Source organism: Dunckerocampus dactyliophorus, chromosome 6, assembly GCF_027744805.1.
Source record: "Dunckerocampus dactyliophorus isolate RoL2022-P2 chromosome 6, RoL_Ddac_1.1, whole genome shotgun sequence".
Taxonomy (NCBI): Eukaryota; Metazoa; Chordata; class Actinopteri; order Syngnathiformes; family Syngnathidae; genus Dunckerocampus; species Dunckerocampus dactyliophorus.
The window spans coordinates 2169742-2187910 of record NC_072824.1 but is presented as its reverse complement, the minus strand read 5'-3'; the positions used below and the strand labels follow the sequence as shown (position 1 = coordinate 2187910).

Sequence of the window (18169 nt, the reverse complement as noted above, 5' to 3'; positions counted from 1 at the left end):
CAAGCACTTCCCACATAAATCAATCACAATTTGTTTGGTTTTACGCTTTTTATTGTGTACAAAAACAAGAAAGCTAGTTGAAGTAGATGACATGATATACTTGCAGTGCACCACCAGATGTCACTGTTCTGTGCGGTTCAAAGCCCCAAAACGTTGGTTCATTTTCCGGCACAATCAGATGAACCCTGTGGAAGCTTCATGAGGCTTCAGCTGCCCATCCCTAGTCTTCAGACATTGCAATCATCTAGTTTATTTCGTGAATTACGTTAATTTTAGGCCGCACGGTGTTCTAGTGGTTAGCACGTTGGCCAACACAGGAACAGTCTGGAGATCGGGAAGACCTGGTTTCGATTCTCCGCTGGGCATTTCTGTGTGGAGTTTGCATGTTCTACCCGTGTGCGCGTGGGTTTTCTCTGGGTACTCCGGCTTCCTCCCACATTCCAAAAACATGCAGGTGAGGTTAATTGGCGACTCTAAATTGTCCATAGGTATGAATGTGAGTGTGAATGGTTGTTTGTCTATACTGTATGTGCCCTGCGATTGGCTGGCGACCAGTCCAGGGTGTACCCCGCCTGTCGCCCGAAGTCAGCTGGGATAGGCTCCAGCATGCCCCCGCGACCCTAATGAGGAAGTAGCGGTATAGAAAATGGATGGATGGACGTTAATTTTAGCATAATTAAGGCGTGTATTTGTGGTCTAAATAAACAAAGACAAAGAAAAAGCAATAAGTGCATATTCTTATCGCTCACTAATGTAACTCTTACTACAGAAGTCCAATTTGATGCATTCATGTATGCTCGGAAATCCCAGAAAACACGTGTACACTCAATTTTTGTTAAATTACGTGATGTCATTGAACGCAACTCTTCATGGCTCGTTATAAGGCGCAAATGCATTTTCAGACGTGTGTGCTATATTTCAGCTTGAGTTAACCTTCCAGTTCATTTGAAGCTATTATTACATAATTTGGTCCTGTCGTTTATTTTTTTGTTGATAAAAGTACAGGAAAAGAAAAAAGGCCATATTTCACATCATTGCAAATGGTGATTAATCATGATTAATTTGATTTTTTAAAATCATTTGACATGTTTCATCATTTGACATCATATGACAACACCCCAGTTTGTAATGATTTATAATTTATTGGTATATACAGTACATCAATCATACAGTGCTGAATAAATGGCCTCAATTCATTATGTTCACTTGGGTGGATTTTTTTTTTCCCGAAGATGGTGAATACGTCACTAATTGACCATTTCATGTGGGGGTTTTTTTGTCATTTGGTTAGCCCTGGTGAGCCAAGGCGGCTGCAAACTCCACCAGGGTGCGTGTTGGTCTTCCAGACATGCCTTTCCTCAGGTAGGGGATTTCATCTTTGTTACTCATCACTCCGGCAATGTCCAAGTGGGCCCAATGAGGAGACGTGACAAACTCTTTCAGGAAGGCAGCGGCCGTGCACGCTCCGCCGGACCTACGAGGGAACACGAGCGGTCAGACGGCATTTAAACCGCAGAAACTCCACTGCTGTGATGCGTGCAGATGCAGGCGCCGCCATTGGAGAGGTTGGGGACGTACGTACCGGCTGTACTTGCCGATGTTGTTGAGGTCTGCCAGCTGGCAGTCGGTCACCTGTTTGGTGTAGTGCTGGAACAGAGGCATCCGCCACACTCTGTCACCTGTCACCACACTAGCCTGCACATACACACTCTGTGTCACACGGGAAGCGCTGAGGGAGGGGTGCGTGGGTTTCTGCTGCAGACCTTGTGTAACTGCTCCCACAGCCAATCAGAGTTGGTGAAGACTCCGGTCGCTGCTGATCCCAGTGCAACGTCCATCGCACCTTGAAGACACATTTAAAGTTCAAACATGCTCACAGACAGCTACAATATATGTAGACTGGCAACCTAGTAGGGCAGTTGGCAAACTACAGTTTCATAAAAACCTAAAACTTACAGAACGGTCAAAAATGTGTCAAAATGCAGTTTTTAAATGAAGCCTTTTTACTTTTTAAAACACCATGTTCCAACATAAGGATGTCAACAAGTGCACATGGCACCAGGACACCCTAGGCCGCAGGTCTATGATGGACTTTGTAGTCGCATCATCAGACCTGCGTCCGCATGTTCTGGACACGCGGGTGAAGAGACGGGCTGAGCTGTCAACTGATCACCACCTGGTGATGAGTTGGATTAGATCGCGGGGAAGGATGCTGGACAGACCTGGACACCAGAGGTCAGGGCTGCCCTCAAGCTGAAGGAGGAGTCCTATCGGGTATGGCTTGTGGGACTCCTGAAGCAGCTGATAGGTGCCGGCAGGCCAAGCGGCACGTGGCTTCGGTGGTGGTCGAGGAAAAAACTCGGCTGTGGGAGGAGTTCGATGAGGCCATGGAGAACGACTTTCGGTCGGCCTCAAAGAAATTCTGGCAAACCGTCCGGCGCCTCAGAAAGGGGAAGCAGTGCCCGGTGCTGACCTCGACTGAGGATATAGTCGGGCGGTGGAAAGAATACTTTGAGGCCCTTCTCAATCCCACTGACATACCTTCCATAGAGGAAGCAGAGACTGAGGATATGAACGCGGACAGTTCCATCACCGTGGCTGAGGTATCTGGGGTAGTCAAAATGCTCCCCAGTGGCAAAGCTCCGGGGGTGGATGAGTTTCGCCCTGAATTCCTCAAGGCTCTGGATGTTGAGGGACTGTCTTGGCTGACACGTCTCTTCAACATTACGTGGAAGTCAGGAACAGTACCTCTGGATTGGCAGACTGGGGTGGTGGTCCCCCTTTTCAAGAAGAGTGACCAAAAGGGTGTGTTCTAACTACAGGTGGATCACACTCCTCAGCCTCCCTGGGAAAGTGTATCCCAGGGTGCTGGAGAGAAGGGTACCACCGTTAGTCCAACCTCGGCTACAGGGGTTGCAATGCGGTTTTCGTCCTGGTCGCGGAACACTGGACCAGCTCTACACCCTTGGAAGGGTACTGGAGGGTACTTGGGAGTTTGCCCAACCGGTCTACATGTGCTTTGTGGACCTGGAAAAGGCATTCGACCGTGTCCCTCGTGGTGTCCTGTGGGGGGTGCTACGCTACTACGTGCCATTCAGTCCTTGTACAACCGGAGCAGGAGCCTGGTTCGCATTGCCAGCATTAAGTCAAGCCTGTTTCCGGTGAACGTTGGCGTCCGCCAAGGCTGCCCTTTGTCACCGATTCTGTTCATTTTCATGGACAGAATTTCTAGGCGCAGCCAAGGCGTCGAGGGAGTCTAGTTCGGGGGCCTTAGGATCTCATCTCTGCTATTTGCAGACGATGTGGTCCTGATGGCCTCATCAGGCTGTGACCTGCAGCGTTTACTGGGGCGGTTTGCATCTGAGTGTGACGCTTCTGGGATGAGACTCAGCACCTCGAAATCTAAGGCCATGGTTCTCAGTGGGAAAAGGGTAGATTGCTCCCTCCGGGTTGGGAATGAGGTCCTGCCCCAGGTGGAGGACTTCAAGTATCTCGGGGTCTTGTTCACAAGTGAGGGAAGGTTGGAGCCTGAGGTCGATAGGCAGATCGGCGCAGCGTCTGCAGTAATGCGGTCGCTGTACCGGACCGTCGTGGTAAAGAGAGAGCTGAGCCGGAAGGCAAAGCTCTCAATTTACCGTTCGATCTATGTTCCCACCCTCACCTATGGTCATGAGCTTTGGGTCGAGACCGAAAGAAGGAGATGGTGGAAACAAGCGGCTGAAATGAGTTTCCTCCGTAGGGTGGCTGGACTCACCCTAAAAGACAGGGTGAGGAGCTCGTTCATCCGGGAGGAGCTCAGAGTAGAGCTGCTACTCCTTCACATGGAGAGGAGACAGGTGAGGTGGCTCGGGCAGTCCGGATGGCTCCTGGTGAGGTGTTCCGGGCATGGCCAGCCGGGAGAAGGCCCCGGGGCAGACCTAGGACACGTTGGAGCAATTATGTCTCACAGCTGGCCTGGGAACACCTTGGGGTCCTTCCGGTGGCACAGGAGAGGTGGCCAGGGAGTAAGTCTTGGTCCTGAAGACCATCACACTACCACCACCATATTTTACTGTTGCTTTGATGTTCTTCCGAAATCCCACATGTCATGGGACACACACCTTCCAGAAAGTTCAACTTTTGACTATTTTCCCAAAGGTTTTGTGGATCATCAAGATATTTTCTGGCAAAACTGAGACGAGCCTTAATGTTGTTGTTCTTCAGCAGTGGTTTTGGTCTTGGAACTGGAACCAGTTAACCGCCATAAACGAGGGATTACTGTCAATTTACGGTTGTACTGTAGATAACGACCACGTATGTAATTCGACCACAAAATGTGGCGAACAACTGAGCGCTGACTCTCAGGACACGTAAACAAACAACTCCACCTGTCAATGTGGCGACGTTGACTACAGCTCTGGGGTTGAAGGTGTGTGCGTAACAAAGTGCGTCAGCGAGGATCAGTCTTCCCTCCGCATCGGTGTTGTCAACCTGCACGCACAACAACATCAGAGGATTTTTCATGTCCATGTACGCACGCAAGGTGCACCAACCTGGATTGTTTTTCCATTCTTGGCCGTGACCACATCGCCTGGTTTGGTGGCCTTTCCGCTGGGCATGTTCTCACACAGTGGAGCCAGACCTGGTGGGGGAACCCCCCAACCCCCACCCCACACACACAATATGAACTATCATTCACACGGTTGACAAGACAGCCTCACGTCAGTCGAGGGGCTCACCGATGATGTTGAGCGGCAGCTTGAGGGATGCTGCCGTGATGACGGACGCGCACACGGTGGCGGCTCCGCCCATGTCGGCCCGCATCATATCCATGGAGGCAGAAGGCTTGAGAGAAATGCCGCCGCTGCAGAGAGAAAACGTACGCCAACGATGCAGACGGGCGTGTTGTGCGCTGTTCTTACCTGTCAAAGGTGATGCCCTTGCCGACGAGGAGCAGCGGGGCCTGCTTGCTGTCGGGGGAACCGTTGTAATGCAGCTCCAGGAAGACAGGAGGCTCCTCTGAGCCCTTGGATACACTGAGGAACGCTCCCATGCCTTGCTCTTCTATCCATGCCTGGGATCTGAAAATGAACATCAGTTGGATGTGGCTCTTGTTCTTACCATCCAGTATGCAATTCATATTTAATGCAGAGCTGTGATTCTATTGTGAAATGGTATGTATGTATGTATGTATATGTATGTATAGTACTTTATTAATCCCACAGCAGGGAAATTCACTTGTTACAGCAGCAAGCAAGATACGCAACTAAAGAATACAGTGACACATGGTTCAAGTGGTGCAGGTGTTGTAGAGCCTGACAGCGGTTGCCTACGGTGTGTGGTTTAATTACCTCCGCCAAACGCAACGCGGAGGTTGCGTTTTTGCTGGCGTTTAGCTGTTTGTGTTCAAAATAACTTCAAAAGTTCTGAATGGATTTGGATAAAATTTTCTGGAATTGTGGGAAACGGGATATGGAAGAACTGCTTGTATTTTGGGGATGATCTGGGTATTCTTTAACATTGCGACATAGAACCATTTTCAGCATTTGTGCATATAACTCCACAATTTGCGATTTTCATGAATATGAACTTCAGCAGACACTTGGCGCTATCATGCTAGGTGTTAGCATGTTAACATTACTATACTAACATTATTAGCATTTTCAGAGGTAGGCACTTACAGTATACAAACACTTACCGCTATTGAGCTAGGCGTTAGCATGCTACTGTTAACATGTTAGCATTCTTTAAGTCAATCAAACCCTTCTATGGTATGTTTTCATGGTCAAGGATTCTAAATATGTAGGCAAAATAAATGTAGGACTAATATTTATGGTGTAAATCACAATTTTGGGAGGGTGGGGTGGGGGGGGGGGTGGGGGGGGGGGCGACTATGGCGCTTGGCGGAGGTCTGCGCTCTCCGGATGCTTTTCCAGTTCGTCATGTATACAGCCTACTGGGCAGGTTTTGCACATGAAATTTTTTCATTGGCCTATGGGGCTGCTATAATTGGTGCTTGGCTAATTCTGCCTAGCAACAAACAGCCAGGCAATTGTGATGGGGGGGGGGGGGGGGGGGGGGGGGGGACCTGTGCCTTCTAAAGAGCTACAACCTGCGTCGTAATCTCAGTCATAAATCAGCAATAAACAAACCTCTTTTGCACTACGACCCGGTCGCCATGCTGCGCTAACTTCTCTTGGATGGTGTTGGCGAAAGCAGTGGGAGTGATGTGATTGGCTGGGGCTTCCATGAGGAGGCGGGCCAGGTTTTGGCCTTCTGCGTACACGACTCCTTTCGCCCACGCCGTCGAGTCAGCACTAAGTTCAATCACACACACAAGACACACAAGGTCACACACATTCCATAGACCGACAGCATGAACACAGCGAGCACTTTTGTCAGTCCTACAGCCTTTGTCTTGTTGGGTGGAGGCGGGGCCGCTAGCATCAGAGTGTAGCCTCAGCCCAATGGCCGCTATTTGAGAAAGGATGCTTGTGCAGAATGCAGGTCTACCTTTCACGAGGCTGCAGGCTCACTTTGGACTTCTTCTTGGATTTCAGCTGGTCATACTGAAACAAGCCCAGAAGGGCGCCCTCTGCTGCCGACTGAGCATCGCCGCAGCCGTCCACCTCCACGTGCGTCACCTCCAGGTCCTGAAGCGCCTGACAACCAGCTGAAAAGACGGACGAGCATCCGTCAACGTTGGTTATACTGTATCCCCAGAGTGAGACACCAAGAGCGTCTTACCCGACACGGCTTGGCGGATGTTCTCCTTGGTGGTGTCCCAGTTCTCCGCCCCGCACACACCTGCTGTGATGTCATCCAGCCCCACCACAGCCACACACGGGAAGTCCTGGAGAACACCCGTGATGAGTCTGGAAGTCTGTTTTTCTTCTGGTCCCACTTTCTTACCTTGTGGAGTCCGTAGAAGACTCTGCTTTTGCCCTTCTTGAGAGCCGGTCCGGAACTGTGACAACAGAAGATCGTGTCATCCTCTTTCCATACTTTAGCAGAAGCATTGCAACAAATTCACACCGACTGTGGAAGCACATCATCTGATGTCCTACAAAACTAAAATCCACACAGTAGAGCCCTGCTACTGGAGTTTTAAGAATGAAGAAACAATTGCAGGCATACGGTACTGGACTTGCAAAATGTGACTGTCATTTGTGATTATTTTGTGCGTGTAAAACTATAATTATTGTCAATAAGTGTGCTTTGTCTTAACATTTTTGGGTGCTTGGACCGGATTAATTGGATTTACATTCTATGAGAAAATTTGCTTTGGTTTGAGTCAGTTTCGGTTTGAGGAACAGATGGTGTTAACCAAGGTACCACTGTACTGGTAGACACAACATAAACCCCTTTCTACTTAAAAATATGTGTTGTATTTATTTTATGCATTATAGTCCTGATGCATGATTAGGGGCAACACGAATATGTTTAGAAACAGGAAAGATAAACAAACATTTTCAGCAGTTCGGAGAGTTTCCCAGACACTTGGCGGTCAAAACCTGCGGCAGTCTCCGTCAGATGAAGGCTGTCCTCCTTCCCCTTCTTCTGGAACACTCCCAGCACCAAGCCCTACAAAGAAATAAACATGATTTAACTTGGACGGCACAAAGGCAAACCATCGAGGAGCTGAAATACGAATGCTAACGCTAAGTTATGTGACCGCTCCTATGACTCACTTTTCTGTCCATCTGAAGACTTTCTGAGGAACAAAATGAGCGACAGCACTTCGTCCGCACCACCGCAAAGATGGCTCTCCGCAGAAGTAACATGGTTACTTGGAGATCATGTAGGAGCAAAGTACAAATGACTGCAACACAAAAGTGTTAAAGGTCGTTGACAAGTGTTGTAATAGTGGCGGCATGGAGCAAGCCCGAAGGCGCTTGCTTGTGACGTCACCCACAAGCGACTATCCAGAAGTCTGTCGTTTTTTTATGTTACATATATTTATTTGTTTCAAAACAATATAAAATACATCCGTTAATTACATGAAATATGACGCCATTAATTAAAATATAAATATATTTATTAAATGGTCTATTAATTTAAATGTGAAAACTATATTTACTTATTCCACCGACATGGCTATGTCAAGACTTTCTTATATTTGCCTTTGTTCCAAATTTGTATTCTTATATATATGTATAATAAAGACTATTACGGACATATTGAAAAAAAAAATTAGATTTTGAGAATAAAAGTCTTAAATTTACAAGCAGTTGAGCACAAACAGATTAGCATGGGTTAGCATTATCTCACTTACCCCGCCCCCTCCACATAAATCCTCCCCTTTTCATAGCTGTCTCGGGCAATGCTTGTAACATAAATTTACAACTTTCATTCTCATGAATTTACGAGTTTTTTCTCGTAAATTTACAACTTTATTCACAAAATCACTGATTATTTTAATACTCAGTCATAACAGGCATTGCCTGGGACAGCTATGAAAACGGATTCAAAGGTAACATTGAAACTTTTTTCTCCTAAATTTACAAGAAAAAAGTCCTAAATGAGATCAAATCAAATGTATCGATGCAGTTAACGCTTGATCCTGAACATTAGTAAATGTCATATACTTACTCATATATTTTCATAGCTGTCCCGGGCAATGCCTGTTACAACAGGGTCTTAAAATAATATTTCCAGAATAAAGTTGTAAATGTACGACTTTTTTTTAGTTGTACATTTACGAGAATAAAAGTCGTAAATGTACAACTTTTTTGTCATAAATTTACAAATAAATATGAAATGTGATACATCTTTACTGACATAGCGTGGAGTGCCGTCTCCGGGTCGGGGATGAGATGCCGCCCCAAGTGGAGGAATTTAAGTACCTCGAGGTCTTGTTCACGAGTGAGAGAAGGATGAAACGCGAGATGAACGTCTGCAGTGATGCGGAATCTACGTTCCTGCGCTCACCTATGGTCATGACCTTTGGGTAGTTACAGAAAGGGCAAGATGGCGGTTGCAAGATTTCCTGTAGCATGGCTGGGCTCTCCCTTAGAGATAAGGTCTAAGGATAAGGACGCTCACGGAAAAGCTTCGTCTACTACTACCGGAGTGTTAAACCTTTTGTGACTTTTGGTGACTACAGTTTGTGATCACAACTTGTGAAGATTAATGACCACACGGAAAAGCAAGAAAGAATCTTAGCGCAAAAGTTTGAGGCTACCACAGCGCAAGTCCTGGGGGAATTTGGAAAGCAGCTGCAGCTAATTGTGGAGACTTCCACCTCCACGCAAAGAGAAGTTCAAGGTCTGCGAGAGGATAATGGTGCGTTGCAAAAAGAAGTTCAAGGTCTGAGAGGAGTCAATGGTGACATGCAAAAAGAAATAGGGTCCCTAAGGAAGGAAGTGCAAGGTCAGAGAGAGGAGAATAAAGCATTGCAAAATGAAATGGCGTTATTAAGGAAGGAAGTGCAAATTCTGAGAGTGGAGAATAAAGAATTACAGGAAAGTAATGCAGCACAGAGAGCCACTCTCAAAAAAAGAGTGTGAAGAAAAGGATAAAGTCATTGAGCAGCTGAAAACCACCATAGATGACATGGATCAGAACACGCGAATGAATGACGTGGTCGTGACGGGGCTTCGGATCAAACCAAGGTCCTATGCCAGAGCAGTAGCGAATAAGGACGAACCAGATGAAATGGATGGACGTAGACAGCCAATCTATTGATACTTGTATCCCACTGTATGGGAGGAACCGTACTACACCCGTCATCATCGTCAAATTCACTAATAGGAAATTCAAGGTTGCTCTGCTGAAACAAGGAAAGAAGCTAAAAGGAACAAATGTGTACATGAATGACCACCTGACCAAGCGCAACGCTGAGATTGCAAAGAAAGCACGTGATCTGAGGAAGCAAGGAAGGATCCAAGGAACATGGAGTACAAACTGCAAAATCTTCATCAAATTAAATGGAGGACCAGAGGCCAGAGCTCTTGGTGTCCTTGAGTTCAAGTTCTAGATAAATACTGAGGTACTTTTCACATGACAAATGACTGTTGTTATTATACGGAGGAGCACTACAACAATAATCTTAATATCAGCAATAAATTGTCCATCATCCACATAAACAGCAGAAGCATGTATGCAAACTTTACTAACATCAAACAATATTTGAATCAATTCAAAGAACCTTTCAAAGTAATAGCAATCTCAGAAACGTGGATTAATGCCAACTGTCACGGTGCTGTAAGGCGCTGGTCTGGAGTACCAAAATGCAGAGGCTGAGGCAGGTGTGAGTGCACAGAATTTATTCTGCTTAATTAAACTATAACAAAAGGCGATGGTGACCAACTGCTACACCATGAAAAATAGAACACAAATTAATGCCGGTTGAAGGCAGAGTCTATGAGCGCTCGTAAGAAAACTGGAAACAGTACATAGAGCTAAGGAACGCATACAGCTGGAGCGTGGTGTAGAGAAGGAATACTCCGGCGTTCCCCAGCTGTCAGTAGTCAGCCTAAGTAGTGGCGTAGGCACTCAAGTTCAGGTGCGTTCAGCAGCTCCGCCTCCAGCCAGGAACATAGGATCTGGACAGAAACACAAAAAGGAACGGGAGACAGGGGCAACAAACAGGAGCCCGTGGAACGTGACAGCCAACAAAGGAATGGACTTTGAGCTGGAAGGATATGAAATGACGTGTGCAAACAGGAACAATGCAAATGGAGGAGGTGTGGCCGTATACGTGGACAAACATCTGAACTACAAAATGGTAAAAATATGTCATTTGTCATTGATAACATTTTAGAATGTATAACCATTGAAATCTGTAAAGAAAAAAGCAAAAATGTGTTAAGTTGTGTACAGAACTCCAAAGTCAAAGATTGGAATGTTTGAGGATTGGATTAAGACAACGTTTACAGACATACAGGAGGTCAAAAAACTATTTTTATATGTGGAGACTTCAATATTGACCTTTTGAACCCACATAAGTGCAAGGAAATAGACGACTTCACAGATACAATGTATAGCTTGAGTTTATATGCTAAAATCATCAGACCAAGCAGAATAACAGAGCACTGTGCCACCCTCATCGATAATATATTCACCAATGACTTTGATAACAACACCATCAGTGGCCTGCTAATTAGTGACATCAGTGATCATCTTCCAGTGTTCACAATTTACAATGAACATTATAAGAAAAAACAGGCGGAGGCAAAAAAGACTTTTCAAAGATTGTGTACAGAGAACAGCATCTGTGTCTTCAGGAAAGATCTAGAAGAACAGAGTTGGGAGAGGGTCTACAGTGCAACAGATGTGGACGAGGCATATGACAGCTTCCCTGGTACTTATATGGAGCTCTACCATAAGAACTGTCCCTGGCAAGAAAAGTCCAAGAAGCAAAAGAAAAACAAGCAGCCATGGATGACAAAAGGACTAAAAAGCGCCTGTAAGAAGAAGAAGACATCATACAGGACATTTATCATTCAACAGACTAAAGAAGCAGAACAAAAGTATAAGACTTACAAGAATAAGCTGACAACTATCTTGAGAGCGTGTAAGAGGGAATATTATAGTCATGTACTTGATAAGAACAAAAATAACATGAGAGCAACTTGGGGCATCTTAAATAGTATTATAAAGAACAACATTAAGAAAGCAGACTAGCCTCACTATTCCATGGTTGGAAACACTAACAGGAAGGACATGAAGGAGGTAGTTGAAATGTTTAATGATTATTTTGTACATATTGGACAAAAACTGAAAGAAGAAATTCCAAAACAAGACACAATTGATGACTGGAATGATATTATTGATAGGAATCTCAATTCTATGTCTCTCACTGTTGTAACCAAAGAGGATATCACTGATATTGTCAAACATTTTAAGGCAAAAACATCAACTGATTGTCATGGAATCGAAATGGAAACAATTAAAAGGGTCATCAATGAGATCGTAACATATATTAGTAACTTATCATTTCAGACTGGAATATTTCCAAGCAAAATGAAAACAGCCAAGGTGGTTCCAATTTTTAAAAAAGGAGACAAACACCAATTTACAAATTATCTACCAGTTTCCTTGTTACCTCAAGTTTCTAAAATTGTGGAGAAGCTATTTAATAATAGTTTGGACAAATTTATGAATAAGAATGAATTATTGGCTAGCAGTCAATATGGTTACAGAGCCAACATTTCAACTTCTATGGCACTGATGGAAATCACGGAGGAAACCACAACTGCTATAGACAACAGAAGATGTGCAGCTGCAGTATTCATGGGTCTGACAAAAGCTTTCCATACAATAAATCACAAAATTTTAATATCAAAATTAGAAAGGTACGGAATTAGAGGATTAGTTTTGAATTGGGTTAAAAGCTACCTAGCAAAGAGGAAACAATTTGTAAAGCTAGGAGAATACACATCTGGGAGTTTATACACCACGTGTGGAGTACCCCAGGGGTCCATACTGGGACCAAAACTGTTCAATTTGTATATCAATGACATTTGTAAAGTAACAAAGGATGTAAAATTGGTCTTATTTGCGGATGATACCGCCGCCTTTTGTTGTGGAGAAAGCACACAAGAACTCGTTAAAAAGGTCAAGGATGAAAAGGTCACATTAAAGTCATGCTTTGACAGGAACAGATTATCCCTGAACTTAAGTAAAACTAAAATAATGCTATGTGGAAATAGCAGAAGGGATACGTACGACCAAATACAAATAAACGAAGTGGACATTGAAAAAGTGGAAGAATATAAATTCCTGGGGATCATAATAGACAAAAAATGAGTTGGAAATCTCATATTAAACATACACAACAAAAGGTGATGAGAAATATCTCTATATTGAATAAAGCAAAATATGTTCTTGATCATAAATCACTCCACACTCTGTACTGTTCCTTAGTATTAGCATATTTAATGTATTGTGTGGAGATATGGGAAATAATTACAAAAGCAGTCTTCACTCACTCACTGTACTGCAAAAAAGATGGTGAGGATCATTCATAATACCAAGTATAAAGAACATACAAACCTTTATTTTTAATATTGTGGTGGACACTTGGGGGCATGTCTCTCACCCAGTCAGGAGTCGACTGGGGGCGTGGTTAGAGTCCAGGTTTGGGCGCGCAAGTGTTAGCGCTATAAAGGAGATGTTCCATCTTTTGTGAAGGAGTTGTGTGCAGTTGGAGAATAAAGTTTGCATGAGACCAAACCTTGAGTCTTCCTTACAACTGCCACATTGGTGACCCCGTTGAACATGTTTCAAGCTGCAGATCAGTGTGATTCCTCGTCGGCCTTGTCGCCCCAGCTCCCAGCTCCGGTCGTCGCCGCCACTGCGAAGCTCCCGGAGTTCTGGCAAAGCGACCCGGCTTCGTGGTTCCAGCATATCGAGGCGCTGTTCCACTTGAAGGGGATCACGACGGACGACTCAAAGTACTACCTGGTCGTTGCTGCTCTCGACCAGATGACCACTCGCCGTGTCATGCAGCTGTTGCGTGCACCCCCGCGTCTTGGAAAATTCGACGCGCTCAAACAGTTTCTGCTCAGGAGGTACTGTTTGTCACCCACGGAGAGGGCGGACAGACTGCTTTCCCTGCCGGGCTTGGGCGACGGCTCGGCCGTGGATTTGATGGACAATATGCTTTCACTTTTGGGCTCGGATGACGGCGGTTTTCTTTTCCCGCACATTTTTCGGCGCCAACTCCCGCCTGCGGTGCAAGCGGTGTTGGCTAACTCCCCCTGTTTGGACGCCGGTGATTACCGGGGGTTGGCTGAGGAAGCTGATCGTGTTCTCCTTGCTACGAGGCGGTTCGCGGTGCACGGTGTGACGGCAGATCCACTGCAGACGGCGACGGAGGACGCGGACCCGTCGATGGTGGCTGGTGTGGTGTCTCAGAAGCGGCGCGGGAAGAGCCTGTGCTTCTTTCACCAGCGGTTCGGCGCGAAGGCTCGGCGATGTGTTCCCCCTTGCGCCTTCGAAGCGCCGGGAAATGCCAGCGCCGGCGTCCAGTAGCGGCTGTGGGCGTCGGTGAACGGAGTGAGCTGCTCTTCATTAGTGATTCGCGGGCAGGGAGGCGTTTCCTGGTGGACTCCGGCTCGCAAGTCAGCCTGCTTCCCCCGGAGAACACGGACAAGGTGGCCGAGGGCTGCGGGCCACCGTTAAGTGCCGCGAACGGCTCTCCCATCAACACTTTTGGCACAAGGTCGGTGACTGTTTGTTTCCACGGGCGTAATTTCGTGTGGGATTTTGTCATTGCCTCAATAACTGTCCCTATTATCGGCGCAGATTTTGTGTGCTAATGGACTGCTGGTTGATGTTTCTAATCGCCGCTTGATTGACGCTGTGTCTTTTGCCACATTTCCGTGTGAGACGGGGGGACTTGGGCCGTTGACCAAAGCAAATTTTCTGGCGTCGGGGGACGTTTTTCAGCGTTTGCTAGCGGATTTTCCAGCTTTGATCACACCAGCTTTTTCTACCGGGAGTACTAAGCATGGTGTTGAACATTTCATTCCTACGGTAGGACCGCCAGTTTTCGCGCGCGCGCGTCGCCTGGACGCGGCCAAATTAGCTACAGCTAAAGAGGAGTTTTCTACAATGGAGCGTTTGGGCATCGTGAGACGGTCTAATAGCCCATGGGCCTCGCCCCTGCACATGGTGCCCAAGGCGGATGGGTCATGGCGACCGTGTGGCGATTTCCGCCGCCTTAACAATATCACCACGCATGATCGCTACCCCATTCCGCACATCCAGGATTTTTCTGCTCGCCTGGCCGGTGCAACGTTTTTTTCCAAGGTCGACTTGGTCCGTGGTTATCACCAAGTTCCTGTGTGTGCAGACGATGTGCCTAAGACTGCGGTAATTACCCCGTTCGGGCTTTTTGAATTTTTGCGCATGCCTTTTGGCCTTAAGGGGGCAGCGCAGACCTTTCAGAGGCTCATGGACTCGGTACTGCGTGACCTTACCTTTGTGTTCGTCTATCTCGACGACATATTGGTGGCCAGTACTTCGGCCGAGGAACACCTGTCGCACCTCACGCAGGTTTTTCGCCGTCTGGATGAACATGGCCTCATCGTTAACCCAGCCAAATGTCAGTTTGGGCTGCCGGTGATAGATTTTTTGGGCCACCGTATTTCATCGCAGGGCGCGATTCCGTTGCCTTCCAAGGTACAGGCGGTGGCGGATTTCCCCCGCCCGGCGTCAGTTAAATCACTGCAGGAATTTTTGGGCATGGTCAATTTTTACAACCGTTTTCTTCCTCGCGCGGCCCACCTCCTGCAACCTCTTTACACGGCCTTGCGGCAGAAGAAGGCCAATGACCCTCTCGACTGGACTCCTGAGCGTGTCCGTGCTTTCAAGCAGGCTAAATCCGCCCTCGCAGACGCCGCGCTTCTCGCTCACCCCATTGCCGCGGCGCCGGTGGCTTTGACGACAGACGCGTCTGACATTGCTGTCGGGGCAGTAGTTGAGCAGCAGGTGGCGGGGGTTTGGCAGCCACTTGCGTTTTTCAGCCGTAAGCTGCGGGATAACGAGCGGAAGTATAGCGTTTTTGACCGGGAGCTACTGGCGCTTTATCTTGCGTGCCGGCATTTCCGTTTTTTGTTGGAAGGCCGCCGCTTCACGGCTTATGTCGATCATAAGCCGCTGACCTTCGCCATGTCCAAGGTGACTGAGCCATGGTCGGCCCGTCAGCAACGACACTTGGCGGCCATTTCGGAATTCACAACGGACATTCAGCACGTGGCGGGCAAGGCTAACCCGGTTGCTGATTGTCTGTCTCGTGCACAGGTGTCACCTGTGCACCTCGGGATGGATTTTTCCGCAATGGCTGCGGACCAGCTCAGTGACCCGGATATCCGCTCCCTTGTGTCCGCAGGTACAGCCCTGAGGCTTGAGGATGTGGTGATGCAGGATGGCGGCCCCACGCTCCTCTGTGACGTTTCTACTGGCCGCCTCCGGCCTGTGGTTCCGACGGGATGGCGCCGCCGGGTTTTTGAGTCAATTCACTCCCTCTCGCACCCTGGGGTTCGTGCGTCGGTCAAGCTGGTTGGTGCGAAGTTTGTATGGCCTGGCCTTCGGAGGGACGTCAGGGAGTGGGCGGCTGCATGCGTGGCGTGTCAGCGTGCCAAGGTCCACCGGCACACGAAGGCCCCCCTGGAGCCTTTCCTGATCCCTGACAGGCGGTTTGACCACGTGCACGTGGACCTGGTGGGTCCCCTGCCTCCGTCTCAAGGATTTACGCACCTGCTCACCATGGTGGATCGCACCACCAGATGGCCCGAGGCGGTTCCCTTGTCCACCACTACCTCTGCTGACGTGGCCCGCGCGTTTCTGTCGGCCTGGGTAGCACGTTTTGGCACGCTGTCTGATATCACCTCGGACAGGGGGCCCCAGTTTGTGTCGGAGCTTTGGTCGGCATTGGCGACGTCTTTGGGTGTGCAGGTACACCGCACGGCGGCTTACCACCCTCAGGCTAACGGCTTGTGTGAGCGCTTTCACCGGTCACTTAAGGCGGCGTTGCGTGCTGCGCTCTCAGACAGCAACTGGGTTGACCGTTTGCCCTGGGTCATGCTAGGATTGCGTTCGGCTCCCAAGGAGGACCTCGAGGCTGCCCCTGCTGAGTTAGTGCTCGGACAGCCGCTTCGCATTCCGGGTGAATTTTTGCCTGAGAGTTCTGCGTCGCAACCACTCCCCTTTTTGGCGAAGGGCCCCTGGGCCCCTAGCCCGATTCACCACTGTTTTCCTTGGTCGTTCGTGCCATTAGAACTTAGGTCGGCTCGCTTTGTTTTTGTTCGCCACGACGCCCACCGCTCGCCCCTCCGGCCCCCCTATGATGGCCCTTTTCGGGTGCTCGAGCGTGGTCCTAAGGGCTTTGTGCTTGATTTCAGTGGGCGTCGGGAGCTTGTTACATTGGACAGGCTTAAGCCGGCGCACATGGTAGCTGGGGAGATGTTGTTGCCAGCCCAGGTCCCTCATCGTGGTCGCCCCCCGAGGTCCTTGGCTGACCCTACACAGGTCAGAGTGGCGTGCCCCTCTTCCCCTTTGCAGGTTTCGCTTTCTCCTCAGGCACATGGTCAACGCAGTCGTTGTGGGCGTAGGGTGAGGCCCCCTGTTAGGTTTTCTCCTGCTCCCTAGGACTTCCTTCTGGGTGTTCGGGGGGGGGTTGTGTGGTGGACACTTGGGGGCATGTCTCTCACCCAGTCAGGAGTCGACTGGGGGCGTGGTTAGAGTCCAGGTTTGGGCGCGCAAGTGTTAGCGCTATAAAGGAGATGTTCCATCTTTTGTGAAGGAGTTGTGTGCAGTTGGAGAATAAAGTTTGCATGAGACCAAACCTTGAGTCTTCCTTACAACTGCCACAATATCACATATTAGTGATGATCATTCATAATACCAAGTATAGACAACATACAAACCTTTATTTTTAATATCACATATTAGTGAGAATCATTCATAATACCAAGTATAGACAACATACAAACCTTTATTTTTGATATCACATATTAGTGATGATCATTCATAATGCCAAGTATAGAGAACATACAAACCCTTTATTTTTAAAATCACACATTAAAATTTTCAGATTTAGTATTCTTTCAAACCGCTAGAATAATGCATAAAGTTAATAATAACTTGTTACCCAAAAACCTCATACAGTATTTCTCATTCAGAGAGGAGAAATGTGATCTTAGAGGAGACTGTGTCATGAGTGAGTGTGCTGCTCTGCTGCCACCTAATGTTTGTTTTCCGTCACAGCACACTCAGCCATCAGAGGTGGAGCAGGCACACCTGTGTCCAATTAACGCTGGACTATTTAGACCAGGCAGCAACTTCACCTAGTTGCCAGAACGTCTTCTCCTGCAAGCCTGATTCCAATGATTACCTGTTTGTTCTGTACCCCTGCCCTATTCTGGTCTTACCTCGTGCCTACTGTGAGTAGTGGTTAGTTTTGCATGTTCTTTCCTGCCGTTGCAGTGGTTGCCTTGCTCAGAGATTTTTTTGATTACCTAGCTGTGAGTATTTTTCCCTATCTCCTTTTGACGATAGTGACTTTTTGTTCTACCCTTTTTCCCTGCTATCCGTGGTTGCAGTGTTTTTTGTTAGTGTTTGCTTTTCCCTTTTTCCCGTGACTTGAGCCGGTGATTTTGTGTTGTGTGTTTTTTCATGGACATTGACTTTTCTGTTTAGTAGTACTTTAATAAATACGTTTTGTTGCATTGTACTTGTG

General features: G+C 47.5%; 1 protein-coding gene across 1 annotated transcript; it reads right to left on the bottom strand.

The window, feature by feature from the left end:
* Positions 1 to 1122: 1122 nt before the first annotated feature.
* lap3 (leucine aminopeptidase 3) lies at positions 1123 to 7864 on the bottom strand. The gene is made up of 13 exons (XM_054780432.1): positions 7671 to 7864; positions 7448 to 7563; positions 6892 to 6946; positions 6727 to 6832; positions 6493 to 6652; positions 6132 to 6296; positions 4902 to 5060; positions 4719 to 4843; positions 4533 to 4621; positions 4368 to 4470; positions 1764 to 1843; positions 1583 to 1695; positions 1123 to 1474 (listed from the first exon to the last, which is right to left on the bottom strand). Exons 1-13 carry the CDS (start codon positions 7761 to 7763, stop codon positions 1288 to 1290), a joined length of 1551 nt encoding a protein of 516 aa, XP_054636407.1. The 5' UTR covers positions 7764 to 7864; the 3' UTR covers positions 1123 to 1287.
* Between the last annotated feature and the right edge of the window lie 10305 nt (positions 7865 to 18169).